An 18270-nucleotide genomic window follows, 5' to 3' on the forward strand; every position below is an offset into this window, starting at 1 on the left:
GAGTACAGTGCCAAAACAACAAAAAATAGTATCACTGTCAAAACATGTATGAACTGCACTTCATTCACACACACACACACACACACACACACACACACACACACACAAACATACAGAGAGAAGTCAAAGTAGCAGAGCTGACAATAGTGTGACAGACTGCCCCAGATCCCAAATGGTGTAGCAGAGCTCATATAGCCTGCTCTACCTTATGCTACATGGCTTTAAGGGCTCAAAGTGAGTGGCAGCTGGCCCTGTGGGGGGAGTTGGCAGGGGCATGTAGGATGCCCTTCCCCTTAGAGCTCGTAGTTGCTTCCTCCTTTCCCAGAAGGAGCTTTTGAAATCCTGCCTATTTAGTGTGTGTTTTTCTAAGAGTTAATGAATGCGGCAACATTGTAGGGAGAGTGGGGCTACAATGCCTGCATTAATGCTAATGCTAATCCTAACACCCATCCCCCCCTCCAAAACAGGGGCGACTGGAGGTACCTCACAAACTTCTCCATGTGCTCTCTTTCTGTGTATCAATTCAGTAATCATTAGACAAACAAAAACCACCAGGAACCATAATTTAAGTTCTCTTCATCTCCCAGCAGATCCTGTAAGAGAGTGAGAGCCCAATAGAAGGAGAAGGGGGGAAAAGAGGGGAGAGAGAGAAAAAGCGAGTGAGAGAACGGAAGAAAAGGAGAGAGGTAGGGGAGAGAGTTTAAAATAAGCAGGGAATGAGAGAAAGAGCGAGTGCGATGGGGGAGGGAAAGAGGGGGCTGTCCTTATTTGCTCTTCAGCCTTGGTGTGAGGGTGTAGTGGGAGGGGACAGAGCTGGGGGAGTGCGAGAGCTCTCTCTCTCTTTCTTTCCATCCACAGCCAGGGGTAGAGACCGGCAGAGAGGCAGGCGGAGAGGCCAAGGACAGACGGACGGACGGACAGACGGACAGGCAGGTGAAGAGACGGACCCGCGCTGAAGATGCTGCGCTGGACCCTGGCCGGCGCCCTGCTGCTGTGCGCGGCGCAGGCCATAGACTTCCGGCACCACCTCTACGAGGACCTGGTGCGGGCGCTGTTCAACGTGCAGAACGAGTGCCCGTACATCACCCGCATCTACAGCATCGGGCGCAGCGCCGAGGGCAGGCACCTCTACGTCCTGGAGTTCAGCGACAACCCCGGCATCCACGAGCCGCGTGAGTGCTGGAACGCCACCCGCGGGGCGAGAGCGAAAGCATGGCCCTAACCCTAACCCTAACCCTAACCCTAACCCTTCTCTCCTCCTACTCTCCTCTCTTCTCCATCTACTTCTCCTTTGACCCTTTCGCTCCTTCTCTCTGTCTGTGGGAAGCTGTATGGGGATGGGAGTGTTCAGGCTTTTATTTGCATGCTTCTATTTGTCTGCTGTACTGGTGATGTGCATGAGATGCTTTGATAATGTTAAACTTTTTGGCCTTTTTTTTTTGTTCAATCTACTTTGCTGTACTGCCCTGCAGAAGAATATGTGCAAAAGTATTTTTCCAGTATCCTGTCCAATGGGCTCATTACGTAATGGTTGTTCTTTTTTTGCCGAGAATGTCAAGAAGTGAAAGTCTTGAGAAAAAAGTGGAGGATTAATCTGAAGCACAGTAGCTGTCTTGCCTGATCTCATCTGCTTCAGCATAGAAATTCAGTGCACCTTTAACAAGGGAGCAAAAGTGAATGTTTGCATGAGCAGAGCAAAGTTTACTGTTAAAGCTATGATGGGCAATGTGCCTGTGAGGCCTTATTCTTTCTAAAAGGGCAGAGACCTCTAAAAGCAGAAGCACTTACATTACATACCCCTCCACCAAAAACAGACAAGTTTAATGCAGATGGATTTAGTGCAGACTGGGTTAATGTATGTGTTTTAATGCAGACAGATTTAGTAAACATAGACTCAATACAGATAAGTTTAATTGAGATGGATTTAGTGCAGACAGGTTTAATGCACCTGGGTTTAATGTGAATGGGTTCAATGGAGATGGGTATGCTGCATAGGAGCAAGGGAAGTTTTAGAGCAGAGAGTTTACTTGAAGCTTGATGGGGTTTAGTGCAGACATTTTTAGGAGATGACCTTAAAAGCAGAGGGACTACAGTTAATCCTCACCACAGGTTTAATGCAGAGGGTTTATGAGATGGGTTAATGTAGTGTTTAGTGCAGACAGTTTTAGTGCTAGATGAGTTTAATTGAGCAGATTTAGTGCAGACAGGTTTAATGCACCTGGGTTTAATGTGAATGGGTTCAATGGAGATGGGTATGCTGCAGGCAGGTTTAGTGCAGACAGTTTTAGTGTAGATGAGTTTAATGAAGCCAGGTTTAGTGCAGACAGTTTTAGTGTAGATGAGTTTAATGAAGCCAGGTTTAGTGCAGACAGTTTTAGTGTAGATGAGTTTAATGAAGCCAGGTTTAGTGCAGACAGGTTTAATTCACACAGGTTTAGTACTGACAGATTTAATGAAGATGGGTTTAATGAAGTCAGGTTTAGTGCAGACAGTTTTAGTGTAGATGAGTTTAATGAAGCCAGGTTTAGTGCAGACAGGTTTAATGAAGTCAGGTTTAGTGCAGATAGGTTTAATTCACACAGGTTTAGTACTGACAGATTTAATGAAGATGAGTGTAATTAAGTCAGGTTTAGTGCAAACAGGTTCACTTCACACAGGTTTAGTGCTGACAGATTTAATGAAGATGGTTTTAATGAAGTCAGGTTTAGTGCAGACAGTTTTAATTCACACAGGTTTAGTACTGACAGATTTAATGAAGATGGGTTTAATGAAATCAGGTTTTGTTCCCAAAGGCTTAACACAAACGGATTTCGTGCAGACAGGTTTAACACAGTCTGGTTTAATGCACACAGGTTTTCTGCAGACAGGTTAAATGTCGATGGCTCAAATGTTTTCACATATACCCGAGGAAAATTCTCATTCCACCCTGATGAAAGCTCCAGTTCTGAAAAAAGACTGCGAGACCGAAGAAATATATCTGTTCTTTGACATTATTCAGATGATTCTGTTTAAACTGCGGATATGAAATTGTAATTTACTTTGCAGTATGATATACCAAATATTCTTGCACGCATCAAGAAGATGGAGATGTTATTCTAACCTCTAACGACTCCTATTTACACACGTAGTTCAAAATCGTCAATGAAAAGATTTCGTTTTGGACTTGAGCCAGTTCAGAAAGACCTGGCATAGACAGTGAAATGAATGCTGGGTAAAGGGAGCCGGAAGGTTTTGCCCAGGAGTTTTGCTGAGGTAGGGGCTTCCCTTCAGGAGAATGGCAGGATGTACATTTGTTCCACATCGAGGTGAAAACTGAAAAACAGGATGACAGCAATCAGCACGAGACCCTTGAATGCATTAACCCTTTTGGAGCGCAACCCACACAATCTGCCCACTAAAAGGGGGTTTTGTATTTTTGTTCATTTTCATTTTGTAATGTTTCAGTAATGGCATATTGATAAGCACACACTCACAACTACAGTATTATCAGTATGCTTCACAGGAATGAGGGATTCTGGGAATTAAACCTTTGAACCATTTGCCGTTACTATTTTTTGTGATCAGAATAAGTTCCAGTTTTAACAAGGCTCACCACTAAACCAGCCCTCGTCTTTACTCTTTTCATGAAAGGTTTACATTACATCCCTCATTGTAAATCATTTTATTATAGCCAGACCTGCTGGCACCTCAACGGTACCTAACTGTAATTGTGGGCCAGTGTGTACCACTGCCTGAGCTTTGCAGAAACTAAGGTAGACATTTGGGGCTGTTGGTGTTGTCCAATAGAGCCAATCCAGACAGGGATTCACAGGGTTCATCTATAGCCCATTAAGGAACTGGGCTTGTAACCGAAAGGTCATAGTTAAATTCTCGGGTAGGACTCTGCCGTTGTACCCTTGAGCAAGGTACTTAACCTGCATTGCTTCAGTATACATCCAGCTGTATAAATGGATACAATGTAAAAAAAAATGCTATGTAAAAGTTGTGTAAGTCGCTCTGGATAAGAGCATCTGCTAAATGCCTGTAATGTAATGTAATGTAATGCAATAGGACTCCAGAAAACTTCCCTCCCACAACAGATCTGATCAATTGAGTGGATCTATGCCGGGTTTGATGGCTGATTCATTATACACTATACTGTTCTGAATAAATTATTATGTGGTCTGACCCTTGATAGACAGTTTGTCTCCGTTGTGAGTCCCAGCCACTGGCAAATCGATGAAATCCTGGATACACCTTTGTCAATTACGCATTATAGCAAAGGGGCAGGTTTTCATTTTGGTGTATAGAATGCTATGTTGTTATGGTATCAGTGTGCCGTTTCTCTTGGCAATCTGAGACGTGCTGATTGGATAATTCTGGGTTCGGGTTAATATCCGAAATGCTGACTGGACCACTCAGGAATCTGAATATTGTGAAGTCTGTCAAATTGTGTCCATGTACAAACATGCCAATATCTGGGCAATGCTATGGAAATAGTACTGGTCTGCTGGCCTGCGATCTGTATATTCCAGTCATAGTCACCATCTGCCTGCTACACTAAATGTGTGCCAAACCAGCATGGAACATTCGCACAGCATAGCTATTGTATTATTTCCATGTCCCTCCACACCAGAAACACCAACCTCACGCGATTCTGGAATGGGTCTTGCTGCTGAATGGAGTCTTGCATGGGTAGGATAAAAATCAGAAAGTATAAATACAGCAATCTCTCCAAGTTGGGTGATCATGCAGAGAACCCACAGATCACAAACAGAAAACCATGTGGTGACAATTAAGGATGGTGCGGAAGGCACTATAAACTGGAATGATTTTGTATATCATATTATTTTACATGCTGTGCAAGAAGCCAGGTGTTGAATTGCTTGTTAACCAGTGTGGATGTCCTGTTAGCCTGCCTCGTTCTGAAGAAATGGCAGTGCCCACTGAGCTCTGACCTCTGGCCTGTTCTAGTGGAGCCGGAGTTCAAGTACGTGGGGAACATGCATGGCAACGAGGTCCTGGGCCGGGAGCTGCTGATCCAGTTCTCCCAGTTCCTGTGCGAGGAGTACCGGGCTGGCAGCCAGCGCATCACCCAGCTGATCCACGACACCCGAATTCATATCCTGCCCTCCATGAACCCCGACGGCTACGAGGTGGCCGCCAGACAGGTACTCTGAGTACTCTACTCCTCATTATTTGCCCCCCTCTTCATCATCACGTCATCGTGATGACTGTCATCACCTCCATCGCCGTCCTCTTCATCATTGTAATCTCTTCCTAGTCTTCATTACCTCTATTATCATTTTCATAATCTTCATTTTCATCATTGTTATCCCCATCATCATCATTTACATGTCTGTATCAGTATAGCATCTTTGTCAACATCATAATCATTAGCATAATTCCAGCAGCTCTGTTCAGGGGTGGGGTTGCATGAGTTAAATGAAGGTTAAACAGCGGTGGCAGGAGGACATGTTTTTGACCCAACAGTTAACTGTCACTCACATACCAACACACACACATACACACACGCACACACACGCACGCACACACACACACACACACACACATACACATAAACATAAACATAAACACACACTACAAGTCCTGAATCCTCCTGGATTCTGAGTGAAACTCTCTTCTACGAACTGTTAAGTTACATTTGGCCTTGTTCTTCGGAAAAAAATGGGCATATTCCGCCTCCCTCTTAGACGTGCCTGCTGCCTTTCATTAGATGCTGGAATATGCTCTACCTCGTCTTGCACAATATTGTGAAATGCATTCGCTTTCCTAACCGCAAAAAAATCCATCTTCTCAACAGGCAGTTTTAATATCAAAGCCTGTTAATACCCCAGGGTTAAGCCTCCACGTCTATGGGCATTTCATCATTGTTTGGAATTCTATCCCTCTGGACAGGGTCCAGAGTTCAACGGTTACCTGACTGGCAGGGGCAACTCCAGAGAAGTGGACTTAAACAGGAACTTCCCAGACCTGAACGCCCTCATGTACTACTATGAGAAAACTGACGGCGCCAACCACCACCTACCACTGCCGGACAACTGGGAGGAGCAGGTAAGAGTTGCCCTGAGAACCAAGAGAGTAAGCGGACACCTGTGACGACATCATGTGACCAAGCAGATACAACTAGATATGTTAGCCGACTGGTGATGGGCTAATGTGTTTCCTTCAAATGAATCAGTCTTCACTTTGTATCACGGTCTTTACAATAAGATTTTCACACAGCATAAATATGAAAGGGAAAAAAAATGGTTTGCCATCTGGTGAAAAGATAGTTTCCTTGGATCACGCTTAACAGGATCCCCTGGGGTCTTTTTCCACACTATCTTTTTACTGTCAGCTGAAGTATATTAAACAGTAGAGTACATGGCATGCAATCATCTAAACAGTTTGAAACATCAGCAACACAGCCACCTATGGGGATTATCATACAGCGCAGGCATACCCTTACTCTAAAGTATGTGGAAAACGGCCTTTAGAACCCACCCCTGGGCTTTGGGCCAGGCGCGAAAGGGCACAGCTGTTTTCTTTTTTATTTCTTAAAGTGCTCTCAACCGAAAGGATCGGCACTGAGCACTTTACAGATCACATTTCATGTACCCTGGTGATACAGCCCTCAGAAACACATTACATATGCAGTAAGAGTTTAACACAGTCACATTGTATTAATTGTACGAAACTGTTAGCTCATTAAGAGGACAAGGGAAATTGTGCGCCAAAAAAAAATATGCAGAGTGGAATAAAAAAGAGGAAAATTCTGTTTGAGTGAAAAATACAATTTGGCCAGCCTTGGAGGAAACAAGGTAGCAACAGCTGCAGGCAATGCAAAGGGCAGCGAGCATCATGAGTTATAAACAGCAGATGCGGAGGAGAGCAGTGCTGCTCGGGGGAGGAGGGCCCCCTGTGCTGGTTGGTTAGGGGGTAGTGGGTGGGGGTGGAGACAGGGTCGGGGAGTTGAGTTTCGCACGTGAGTGTGGAGTACAGTAGGTGTGGAGGGGATGTTGGATCTGAGTGACCTTTGTGCAGGCCTGGGATTGAGTTTCTTGGCTTAGAGCAAGCGAGGAGGTGTTGAAGTAAGAGTGTGATCCTGTCGATATCATATGGGGGGGTGGGGCGAGGGGGGTTAGGGTGGAGAGTAGGAAATCCACAGGGTCCCTATTTTGGCGGCAGGAGTGCTCTCAGCTGTACAAACCATGCCTATCTATGGGACATGTTAGTGCAGGGTCACTGCTGCTAGGCTCATGAATAAATTAATTACCTGTGCACAGTAGAGATTTAGAAACACAATGGAGCTTTTGAGCTTCAGACACAGTGGATCCTCTATTTAGGAACACAGTGGGTCTTTAGACACAGTGGATCCTCTATTTAGGAACACAGTAGAGCTTTAGAGCTTTAGACACAGTGGATCCTCTATTTAGGAACACAGTAGAGCTTTAGACACAGTGGATCCTCTATTTAGGAACACAGTGGGTCTTCAGACACAATGGATCCTCTATTTAGGAACACAGTGGGTCTTTAGACACAGTGGATCCTCCATTTAGACACACAATGGAGCTTTTGAACTTTAGACACAGTGGATCCTCTATTTAGGAACAGAGTAGAGCTTTAGACACAGTGGATCCTCTATTTAGGAACACAGTGGGTCTTCAGACACAATGGATCCTCTATTTAGGAACACAGTGGGTCTTTAGACACAGTGGATCCTCCATTTAGAACACAATGGAGCTTTGAACTTTAGACACAGTGGATCCTCTATTTAGGAACACAGTAGAGCTTTAGACACAGTGGATCCTCTATTTAGGAACACAGTGGGTCTTCAGACACAATGGATCCTCTATTTAGGAACACAGTGGGTCTTTAGACACAGTGGATCCTCCATTTAGAAACACAATGGAGCTTTTGAGCTTTAGACACAGTGGATCCTCTATTTAGGAACACAGTAGAGCTTTAGAGCTTTAGACACAGTGGATCCTCTATTTAGGAACACAGTGGGTCTTTAGACACAGTGGATCCTCTATTTAGGAACACAGTGGGTCTTTAGACACAGTGGATCCTCTATTTAGGAACACAGTGGATCTTTAGACACAGTGTATCCTCCATTTAGGAACACAGTAGAGCTTTAGAGCTTTAGACACAGTGGATCCTCTATTTAGGAACACAGTGGGTCTTTAGACACAGTGGATCCTCTATTTAGGAACACAGTGGATCTTTAGACACAGTGTATCCTCCATTTAGGAACACAGTGGAGCTTTAGAGCTTTAGACACAGTGGATCCTCCATTTAGAAAGATAGAATGCGTTTGATAATCCATCAGTGTCGACTGATAAAAGATCAACATCGAGCTAATCACAGATCATTATTGGTGATTCCTAATTGATTGTGCTGGGTTTGTGGTGGTGTGTGTGTGTTTGTGTATGTGTCTGTCTCTAAGCAGGGGGACTCAGCTGTAAAGTGATTGCAGCTGCATTGGTTTTGCAATAATCTGTTCAGACCTTTTAGTATATTATTCTTATAAAGGTCATACCGAGGACATTGCCACAGGGCTAATACTGGCACACACAACACATAGATACCACAGACACACAAACAACACACAACACGCAAACACCACAAACAAACAAACAACACACATATCACAGATACCATGCACATAGCAGCCATAATTATCAATAACCAAACACTTATTGGTGTATTAAGGAGTCAAAAAGATTAACAGAAAGCTGACATTTATCCAATTTATATCTTACAAATTTAGTCAGCAGACTTTACAAGGAAAATCACATATTAAGACTCATAAATTGATAAACATATTGTGCATTTTCCATTTACCTTTGACTATCATGTAAGCCTTTAGTCATTCCCACTGCTTTACATTCTTGGGCATAGTATTTGAAAATGATTTTGAATATACCAGTTGCGTTTTTAAGGACATATTTCAAGACACTTGTTTTTATTTTGGCTGCTGTACATGGAAATACTTCAAATTGGATCAACATGAAAAAAAAAACATTAAAAATTGCATCTTCAAATACAAATTTTGAAATAATAGCATGCGTGACCCAGGTCTGGAAAGTATATTTAAAGGCTTGTGTATAATAAATCCCAGCCCTCCAAAAACAGAACTTGAGCGACTAGAGCAACAGAAGTTTGAAGGTTGTCATGGTAACCGGCTTTTCGTTCTGGGCATATCTCTCTTGAACTAACAAACGGAAACGGTGGTATATTTATGCTGTGTGCTGCAGAAATGGCGGTATATTTATCCTATGGTCTGTGGAGTGGGGGTTCTCCAGGTTAATGGCGTCTGCCTTGCCGGCACATCTGCAGATCTGCAGAGATATTAGAAGGGTCACAGGGGCACAGTTGACACGCACATGGAAACTACATGACACAACCAGGAATATTTCAGGAATCATGGGACACACACATGGAAACTACATGACACAACCAGGAATATTTCAGGAATCATGGGACACACACATGGAAACTACATGACACAACCAGGAATATTTCAGGAATCATGGGACACGCACATGGAAACTACATGACACAACCAGGAATATTTCAGGAATCATGAGACATGCTCATGGAAACTACATGACACAACCAGGAATATTTCTTGAATCATGGGACACGCACACTGAAACTATGTAACACAACCAGGAATATTTCAGGAATCATGGGACACACACATGGAAACTATATGACACAACAAGGAATATTTCAGGAATCAAGGGACATGGACACTGAAACTATGTAACACAACCAGGAATATCTCAGGAATCACAAGACTACAATTGCTATGATGCTACCTCACACCGCAGTCATATCAGTGGGTTTGTATCACTCTGACTGTATGCTGGGCAAAGACACAGATTGAAGAAATGCTTTATTATTATTATTATTATTATTATTATTAGGTAAACACAAGTATTTTCTCTGGGAAACGTTTGTCATATTGTTAGTCATAACTATTTGTCATGTAATTATACAGTTTTTATTCACTTAATGAGTCTCATCCTATATTTCTCTTTAATATGTGATCTTTTCTCTACTGTCTTTATGTATTCACAGTACTTTTCATCTCTATGGTCACTGAAGAATGCTGTTTGTGTGTGTTGGTGTATGTGTGTCCGTGCGCCTAGGTTGAACCCGAAACCCTTGCAGTGATCAAGTGGATGCAGAACTACAACTTTGTCTTGTCAGCCAACCTGCACGGTGGGGCAGTCGTGGCTAATTACCCCTTCGATAAATCCCGGGACCCCCGAATGAGGGGCAAGACCACTTATTCTGCCGCGCCAGATGACAAGATCTTCAAAAAGGTAAAATGCTTGAGATTAAAGATAGGACTGTTTCAGACGAAAAACTAACAGTAAGCAATGTCTGCGTTCCCACAGGACAGAATTTCAATCCGCTAGTACCTTTGAAGACATTGGGCCTCATTCATGAAACATGCGTACGATCACATTTGATAGTAAAGTGTGTAAGAATGTTTCCAAGAACATTTTAGTATTCATCATTTTTTTCTTATCTGCATTTGTTCATGGCTGTTTCCTTATGCTAATCAGATGAACAGGATTGCACATAAGACAAACAGCTAGCATTCATAATCTCACACCCCTGTGATACGCACAAAAATAAAGGTTTGCATGAGTGTCATGAATCTCAGATTGGTTTTTCATAGGAACATTTCTAACAATAGTAAGAATAATTTATTTTACAAAAGTATTGTGAATGAGGCCCATTATTTTTTGGAGTATATGGGAGTGCAGGACCAATGTGCAGAACCTATTTCTTCTATTAATGTTACTCAGTTATATAAGTCACTAAACTAACCTAATCACTTCCACTGTATACACAGTATGCTTGAATTACTTAAAATCACGTAAGAATCCTTTACTGAATCACATACAGCCACTCAAACAGTAGAAAAACATGGAGGCGGCGATGATCTAGATAACATTCTCTTGCTTTTTTTCATACCATAGGATATGCACTGCTGAGCTTCACACTGCGATACACTGTGCTCTGCTTGTGTGCCTGTAACTATGGGGATGGTGTGTGTCCGTGCGTGTGTGTGTGCGTATGTGTGTTTTCCCAGTTGGCGAAAACCTACTCATATGCTCACAGCTGGATGCACAAAGGTTGGAACTGTGGGGACTACTTTGATGAGGGAATCACTAATGGAGCCAGCTGGTACTCTCTTTCCAAAGGTGACCACACATTTTTATGCATCTTGTCTTCCGGCTTCCTCTTTTCTCTCTTGCTCCCCCTCCTATCCCTTCCCCTCCTGTTCTTACACTTCCTTCCACTATCCTTCTTTTTTTCTTCTCCAGACAGAAAGAAGTCACCTATGATGACCTTACAGGCATTTACAGGGATAGACAAAAAACAAGCAAATTTTACAAACTAGCTGCAGTCAATACATAAATCAATGTATTTGCAATCTTGTGTTTATGTAGCTGGCAAGCCAATGCCAACCCAAGATGACAAAGTCCTTTGAGCAGAATGATAGCCCCTGTGACTCATGTCCTTTTAGTCCCTCCCTTGGCAGGTGAGTGACAGGTGAGTAGGGGGATGTGACAAGCTCGGCTTCACTCAGGTGTGTTGCACCCCCAACCCCCTCCAGGAATGCAGGACTTTAACTACCTCTACACCAACTGCTTCGAGATCACCCTGGAGCTCAGCTGCAACAAGTTCCCCCCGGCTTCCGCCCTGCAGAAGGAGTGGATAGGCAACAGAGAGGCCCTTGTGTCTTATCTAGAACAGGTAGGACCCACCCCCATGTTCTGCTCAGTCTCAACCAGGGGTCAGTCAAAAGGGGCCATTGTAATATCACATGTTCCTCAATTGAGTTAGATCTGTTGCTGGTTAAAAAAAAAAATTAAAAAAAACTTCACTGGAAATGCACTCCAGCTAGCAGTCGGAAATGGAGATCTATTTTTTTCTCATTGTTAAGGGACTGCACTCACTATTTTACTTCCTGTAACTTTATTTTGAGGTAACTCAAGCCACTGCGCCCACACACTGGCCTTTACTGCCCCACAGACCGAAAGTATCTCCATTTGCAAATGCCTGTTAATTCAGCAGTGTAATTGGAACCTAAAACAGTCAACTCTTTGAGCTCTCTGTTCTTTGGAGAATTTCCAGAAATACCTTGTCCCTTCCTTGTGCACCAGGTTCACCACGGCATCAAAGGCATGGTCTACGATGACAACAACAACCCCATCAGCAATGCGGAAATCTCTGTGTCAGGAATACACCATGACATCACAAGTGGTGGGTGTGGTGGGCCAATTACTGTTGCCGTGGTTTTATTTTTGACTCAAAACTTTTAACCTGAGTATATCTGAGGTTTTTTTTAATCACAGGGAATTAAATTGAACATATTTCTGTGTCAGTCATAAGTGGATAGAGATAGTAACGTTTGGCTCCTATTTGCAGAGGAGCAGTGGGTTGTTGCTCTGTAATACTGGTATGTTTTTTTCAAGCCACAAATTCTTTCCCTTTGACTTCTGAATTGTTTCCTTCATTGTTCACACTTTGGAATAATCAGTGGAAACATTCTTATTAAAAATAAACATTAAAAACTAATTAGAACTTTTTTTCTGTAGAGTGGCCAGAAATGCTAGTAGTGTGGTATTAGAATATCGCTATGAATACCAAAGGTACTCTATATGACCAAAAGTATGTGGACACCTCTTGGTCTGGGGCTGATTTTCATTGTTTGGGCTAGGCCCCTTAGTTCCAGTGAAGGGAAATCTTAATGCTACAGCATGCAGTAACATTTTGTAGATGATTCTCTGCCTCCAACAGTTTGAGGAAGGCCCTTTCCTGTTTCAGCATGACAATGCACCCGGGCACACTGCCAGGCCCATATAGAACTCTTTTTTCGAGAATGGTGTGTAAGAACTTGAATGGCCTGCACAGAGCCCTGACCTCAACTCCATCCAACACCTTTGGGATTCATTTGAAAGCCAACGGAAAGCCAGGCCTAACAGCCCAATCAGTGCCCGACCTTACTAATGTTCTTCTGGCTGAATGGAACCAAATCTCTGCGGAGATGCTCCAACATCTAGTATAAAGCCTTCCCAGAAGAGTGGAGGTTGTTATAGCAGCAAAGGGTGGACTGCATATTAATGGCCATAATTTTGCATGAGATGTTGGATGTCTAATAGTGTATGTTTACATATTAAAGGTATTATCACATTTACAATAGTAATGATTAGTATTGTAAATGTGTATTATTGTCATTAAAAGATTTTAATGACCTGGTGGTTCATTAAAAAAAACCTGAGATGGGCAGGTGTTAATTTGAGTACTAGTTATGTTTTTTTCTTAATTCAGTATTAACGTAGCTCTCAAATTGTTTCATCACAACATACCAATGAGGTCTCTGTATGTTCAACACGTGCCTTCTGATAAGGTGAATTGCCAATCAGTTATATTCTGAATAATTAACTTTTATATGTAAAATAATTTTATCCTATATTTTGTCCTGTGGATCACTAGCTTACTATTCCATCCTAGCAGTGGCGTTGGTTGACTAAGTTGTTGAGTTTAGGAGACAACTATGATGTTACCAGTGATATCATTTTCAGGATGATCCGCCTTTGTATTTACTTTCCGAAATTCAATTTTCCTGCATAATTTTCTTGAAGGTGTGGATGGAGACTATTTCCGGTTACTTTTACCCGGCACATACACCGTAACCGCATCCAGGCAGGGTTACCTGCCCTCCACAAGTACGGTAACGGTCGGACCAGCAGAGGCCATACTGGTGAGACTAAGACCAGCCTGATTTTGCCACCTGACGGTATGACAGCATCTTAAATTGCTGGTGGGATCCATTCTGAAGTTTTCTGATTTATTTTACAGTTACACTTTTACTTGAAACCTGCCCCAAAGGATGCAAATCTCAACAGAAACCTTCACAACAAGAAAGACCACCACTCAGGACGGACTCCGCTGCGAAACCTGGGGCCAAGATGAATGCAATGTTTGCAGCGAGCGTGGCGCATCTCTTTATAATGCAGACTATGCAAACATTTTTATCGCACCTCAAATGTTTATATATGCAATAACGTGGGCTTTTTTCTGATTGAATTGCTTATGTTGTTGAGTCTATATTTATAACTAGACATAATTTTTATGTATTGTATAATTTTGTGACATACATCGAAGAACAATTGTAAACTGCTGAAAAATATAATACATCTGTTAATTAAACGTGTCAAGACAAAGATGTAAAATGAACTCAGTGGTTGTTTTTTTGTTACTGACTCTTGCTAGGCAGTGCAATTTTACGCTGGACCTAGTTCATCAAAATCAAAGGCATGGTTTATGACGACAACAACAACCGCAGCAGCAATGCGGAAATCTCTGTTTCAGGGTCAGGAATACAGCATGACGTCACCAGCAGTGGGTGGGGTGGGCCAGTTATTGTTGCTGTGTATTTATATTTAACCCGATTAAGAAACATATATATATATATATATATATATATATATATATATATATCCTGTTCTTGTATTACATGGAATTAAAGGTTACATACTGTACTTCTCAGTAAGTCAAAAGTGGGAAGATGTCGTTATTTTTGGCTCAGATCTGTAGAGGAACACAAGTTTCTTCTGAATAGCTTCCTTCATTGTTCACACTTTGGGATGATAAGTGGAAACATTCTTATTAAAATAAAACATTCAACACTGCTTTGTGCAGAGTGAAATTTTGAGCGAGTAGTGTGGTATTAGAGCACCACCATAAATAATAATAATACATTCTTATAATTACTATTATTATTGTTGTTGATAATAATAATAAAATAAAATAATAAATATACTACTAATAATAATAATTACAGCCCTTCGGACTGCACTTCCACAGATAACCGGTGTTACTTCTAGAAGACACTAGATGTCGCTGTCCGTCCAAAAGTACGACAAAGTTCAAGACAGTTTTTTTTTTTTTTCTACACTGGTGGTTGTATCGAGTCACACCGGTACACCCGTTTTTTCTCTCTCTTTCGGATGTACTTTCTACTTTGTGGTTATAATGGAAACTATCTGCAATGAAGCATTACTTCCTGTAAAACAATTTTATTGCCCACTGCTTTGAATGGTAGGTCATACACTCAACAACACAATTGCTGGTTTTCTGATAAACAGGAAAAGGACACTAGGGGTCTTTGAATCCATGACGTTAAACATTTTGGCCTACAAAGTGAAGACATTGTTTTCCAAAGAATAGTTTGTTGTTTAATTTACAAGACTGAATGCTAAAAGGATGCTTTTGTATGGGATCTGTAATAAAGCTGGCAAGAACTTCAGGATTGAGAACCACCAGCGAATATGTCCACAAACACCGTTGTCGGTATACTCAGTGAGAACACCGCACTGTTCCGCTGGGGTGTGAATAATTACGAATAATTACGAGGCAGCTATTGGCTGGAATCTCGCCCAGACCTCCCGTCTCGCGGCTACGCCATGGATGTATGAGAAGGGCTATGCGAGATCACAACACAAAACAAAAAGTTTAAAGTGTTTAAAGTGGCTTTAGTTTATCTAGCTATGCAAAAGAAGAAAAAAGGCAAAGGAGATGGTACGTTCGCCCTCTAAATCAGAGTAGGACAGAGAATGAAGAGTTTTGTCTGTACATTCGGCAAATGCAGAGTTTAGACGAGGGGGTCCACTTTCTCTTATTTCCGAATGAGTGCCAGGCGTTTTGATGACTTGCTGAAACGAGTAGCACCATTCATCAAACATGCGGGAACTCACAGAATTCCCATCCCTACAGAAGAGAGATTGGTGTTGACTCTCTGTACATAGCATGTGAAGTCTGCCCTCTGAACTCTCAACCGTGACGTAAAAAACCATGTGATATTTGGACCAATAGCTGAGAGTGGGAGGTCGGAGAACAAGAAAGAAGTTTTCCAAAAGTTCTCCCTGGAGGCCGTCGCACACTGCACCGTACAAACACACAACACCGCGTCTTTTTGTTCTTCAGTTGTTCTCATTGCTTCGTTTTGCTCAAAAAGTTCTACTTCTTACGAAGTATACTGCCTACTTTATAGCTTGTGAATAAATATTTTCTTCTTTTACAAGTTTACCAAGGTTGGACCAATCAATAATACTGCATTATAATGAAACTTTTCTCACTAAAAACACTTTCTTTGTTAGGAAATTATCATGGAGACACATCTTAAAAATGTGATTGGTTCATCTGAAAAGGGGTCGTTGTTACATGCATTTGCTGCACATAAGGATGACAGTGTAGTAATAATTGTTATAATTGTGTAATGATAAGAGAACTGGGCATGTAACCTAAAGTTTGCAGGTTCAAATCCTAAGTAGGACATTACTGTGGTACCCTGGAGTAAGGTACTTAACCTAAATTGCTTCAATCCAGCTGTTTAAATTGATTTAAAATGTTTTATCTGTGTCATTTTTTCTGTATAAAATCAGCTAAATGCAGGTAATGTAATATTCTCAAACAAAATATTAATGCTTGAGGCATCTTTCCATTTTTGTCTTTAAAGACAACAAAGAAAATCCCATTGACCCATTCTCACTACCACTCTCGATTGAAACACACCCATAAAAACACCTACCTAAAATAAAAAAAACAAAACAAGCCCACTTTATGAAACATACATTCCTGCAGCACACATAGCTCCCCATTCATGCACACAGAGGCCAGGAATGCATGTGGCAGCTCTTTTCGTTTCAAATGTCAAATGACAATTGATCAGCCGCTTTACGTAAAGGAGATCAGTGGAACAACGGTAGCAGTCAACACAGTCATTATATTATCTGTTCTTTTGGGAGGAGACAATACAGGCTTTTCATATGCTAATGAGGTGATGAATGATTGGTCAGTGGTTTTACCAGAAACAGTGTGGGTTGGGAGCTGCAGAGAAGTGAATGGGAGTCTGAATGAGTCAGTGTTATCCTGGGTAATTCTGCACAGACACTGCACATTTCTGCAACATTATAACAATGCTCTAATAATATTAGAGCAATATTACAACATTGCTAAAGTTGCACTTTTGCTATCATAACCTCACAACATTTCTGGAATGCTAAAACAATGTTATCACAGTCTCCAAAAGTACTCCATGTTATGCCAATTTTATGTGTGGCATAGGGTGTGCATGTGCGTCTGGCACAGGGTGTGTGTGTGTCTGTGTGGCATAGGGTGTGCATGTGCGTGTGGCACAAGGAGTGTGTGTGTCTGTGTGGCATAGGGTGGTGTGTGTGTGTGTGTGTGTGTGTATTAGGTCACTCTGCCCAGTAAACACTTTCCTGATAGAAGCACATCTCTCTGCCCCTTCATTTCCCTCCATTGTTAACTGACTGAGGAAATAACTACCAATCCAGATGGAACGGATACATGCAGTCACCTAGCAACAAATGCACACCCAAATATTGTGCTTACAATGCATGGCAGTGCATCTTCACACACTTGTACACACATATGCATGTGTACACACGCCTGCTGTATAGGTCAATGTCTGTACCGATGTGCATGCGCATATGTGTACGTGTGCACACATATACACATGCAAACATACAGACATTCCTTGATATAGCAGACACGGTGCATGACATTAATACTGTTAAATTGCTCAAAAGCCATTGTGGATACAGTGTGGCACCCAATTCCTTAGGAGTGTTTCTGTAACATCTGCAATTTCAGCAAAGACAAATAAATTTACTCACTGAAGTCCATTACCATTTAGAAATTATCATATTCTGGAAAATCACTTGAAAAATACAGATACTTTTTTTGAACAGATTTCATTTCAGTAGAAAAACTTAATGTTAGATTCATTCTCAACTCTTAAAATACTGTTGCTGTAAACTACATGAAACAATCACAGTGCTTTTTTGTGGAAACCACAGTCTTTGATTGGTTCAGGAAACACCCAGATTTAAGGTACTAGACAGTGCGCCTCACTGTGTGGTCCCCCACCACCACAAGGAGGCAGCAGAGAGGTAGGGATTCTCTAAAGTAACCAGATGGTCAGCTTCTGTATTCCCACCATCTTCTCTGTTTCATTACTCTAAGAAATTCCCATTGGCAATATGAGTTTTCGGTACAGTTTAAGAATTTGCATAAACAGGTGTGTCGAAAGGACAGAACGTCAGTTGTTGCAGGCATCATTGAATATTCACAAAATTGTGACTACACAATTTTGTGAATATTCAAAATAGACAAGAAATTTGAACCTTTAATCTTAAATAAGAAAGAGATGCAACTTTCTGTGTTTTA

The 18270-nt window shown here is 41.8% G+C and overlaps 1 protein-coding gene across 1 annotated transcript; it reads left to right on the top strand.

The window, feature by feature from the left end:
* The first annotated feature begins 955 nt into the window (after positions 1–955).
* Positions 956–14253, top strand: cpn1 (carboxypeptidase N, polypeptide 1). Its single transcript, XM_064321226.1, has 9 exons — positions 956–1172; positions 4954–5150; positions 5899–6054; positions 10143–10319; positions 11099–11210; positions 11627–11766; positions 12177–12276; positions 13659–13777; positions 13876–14253. The coding sequence occupies exons 1-9, from the start codon at positions 959–961 to the stop codon at positions 13987–13989; spliced, it is 1329 nt and encodes a 442-aa protein (XP_064177296.1). The 5' UTR covers positions 956–958; the 3' UTR covers positions 13990–14253.
* The last annotated feature ends 4017 nt before the right edge of the window (positions 14254–18270 follow it).

The sequence above is a fragment of the Anguilla rostrata genome, chromosome 2 (assembly GCF_018555375.3).
Source record: "Anguilla rostrata isolate EN2019 chromosome 2, ASM1855537v3, whole genome shotgun sequence".
Classification (NCBI taxonomy): domain Eukaryota; kingdom Metazoa; phylum Chordata; class Actinopteri; order Anguilliformes; family Anguillidae; genus Anguilla; species Anguilla rostrata.

Excerpts from the sequence above, each read along its gene's own strand:
- cpn1 (XM_064321226.1), top strand. The coding sequence starts at position 959 with ATGCTGCGCTGGACCCTGGCCGGCGCCCTGCTGCTGTGCGCGGCGCAG. Across the intron at positions 6,055-10,142 it reads CGGACAACTGGGAGGAGCAG|GTTGAACCCGAAACCCTTGC; the intron begins GTAAGAGTTGCC and ends CCGTGCGCCTAG. Across the intron at positions 10,320-11,098 it reads ATGACAAGATCTTCAAAAAG|TTGGCGAAAACCTACTCATA; the intron begins GTAAAATGCTTG and ends GTGTTTTCCCAG.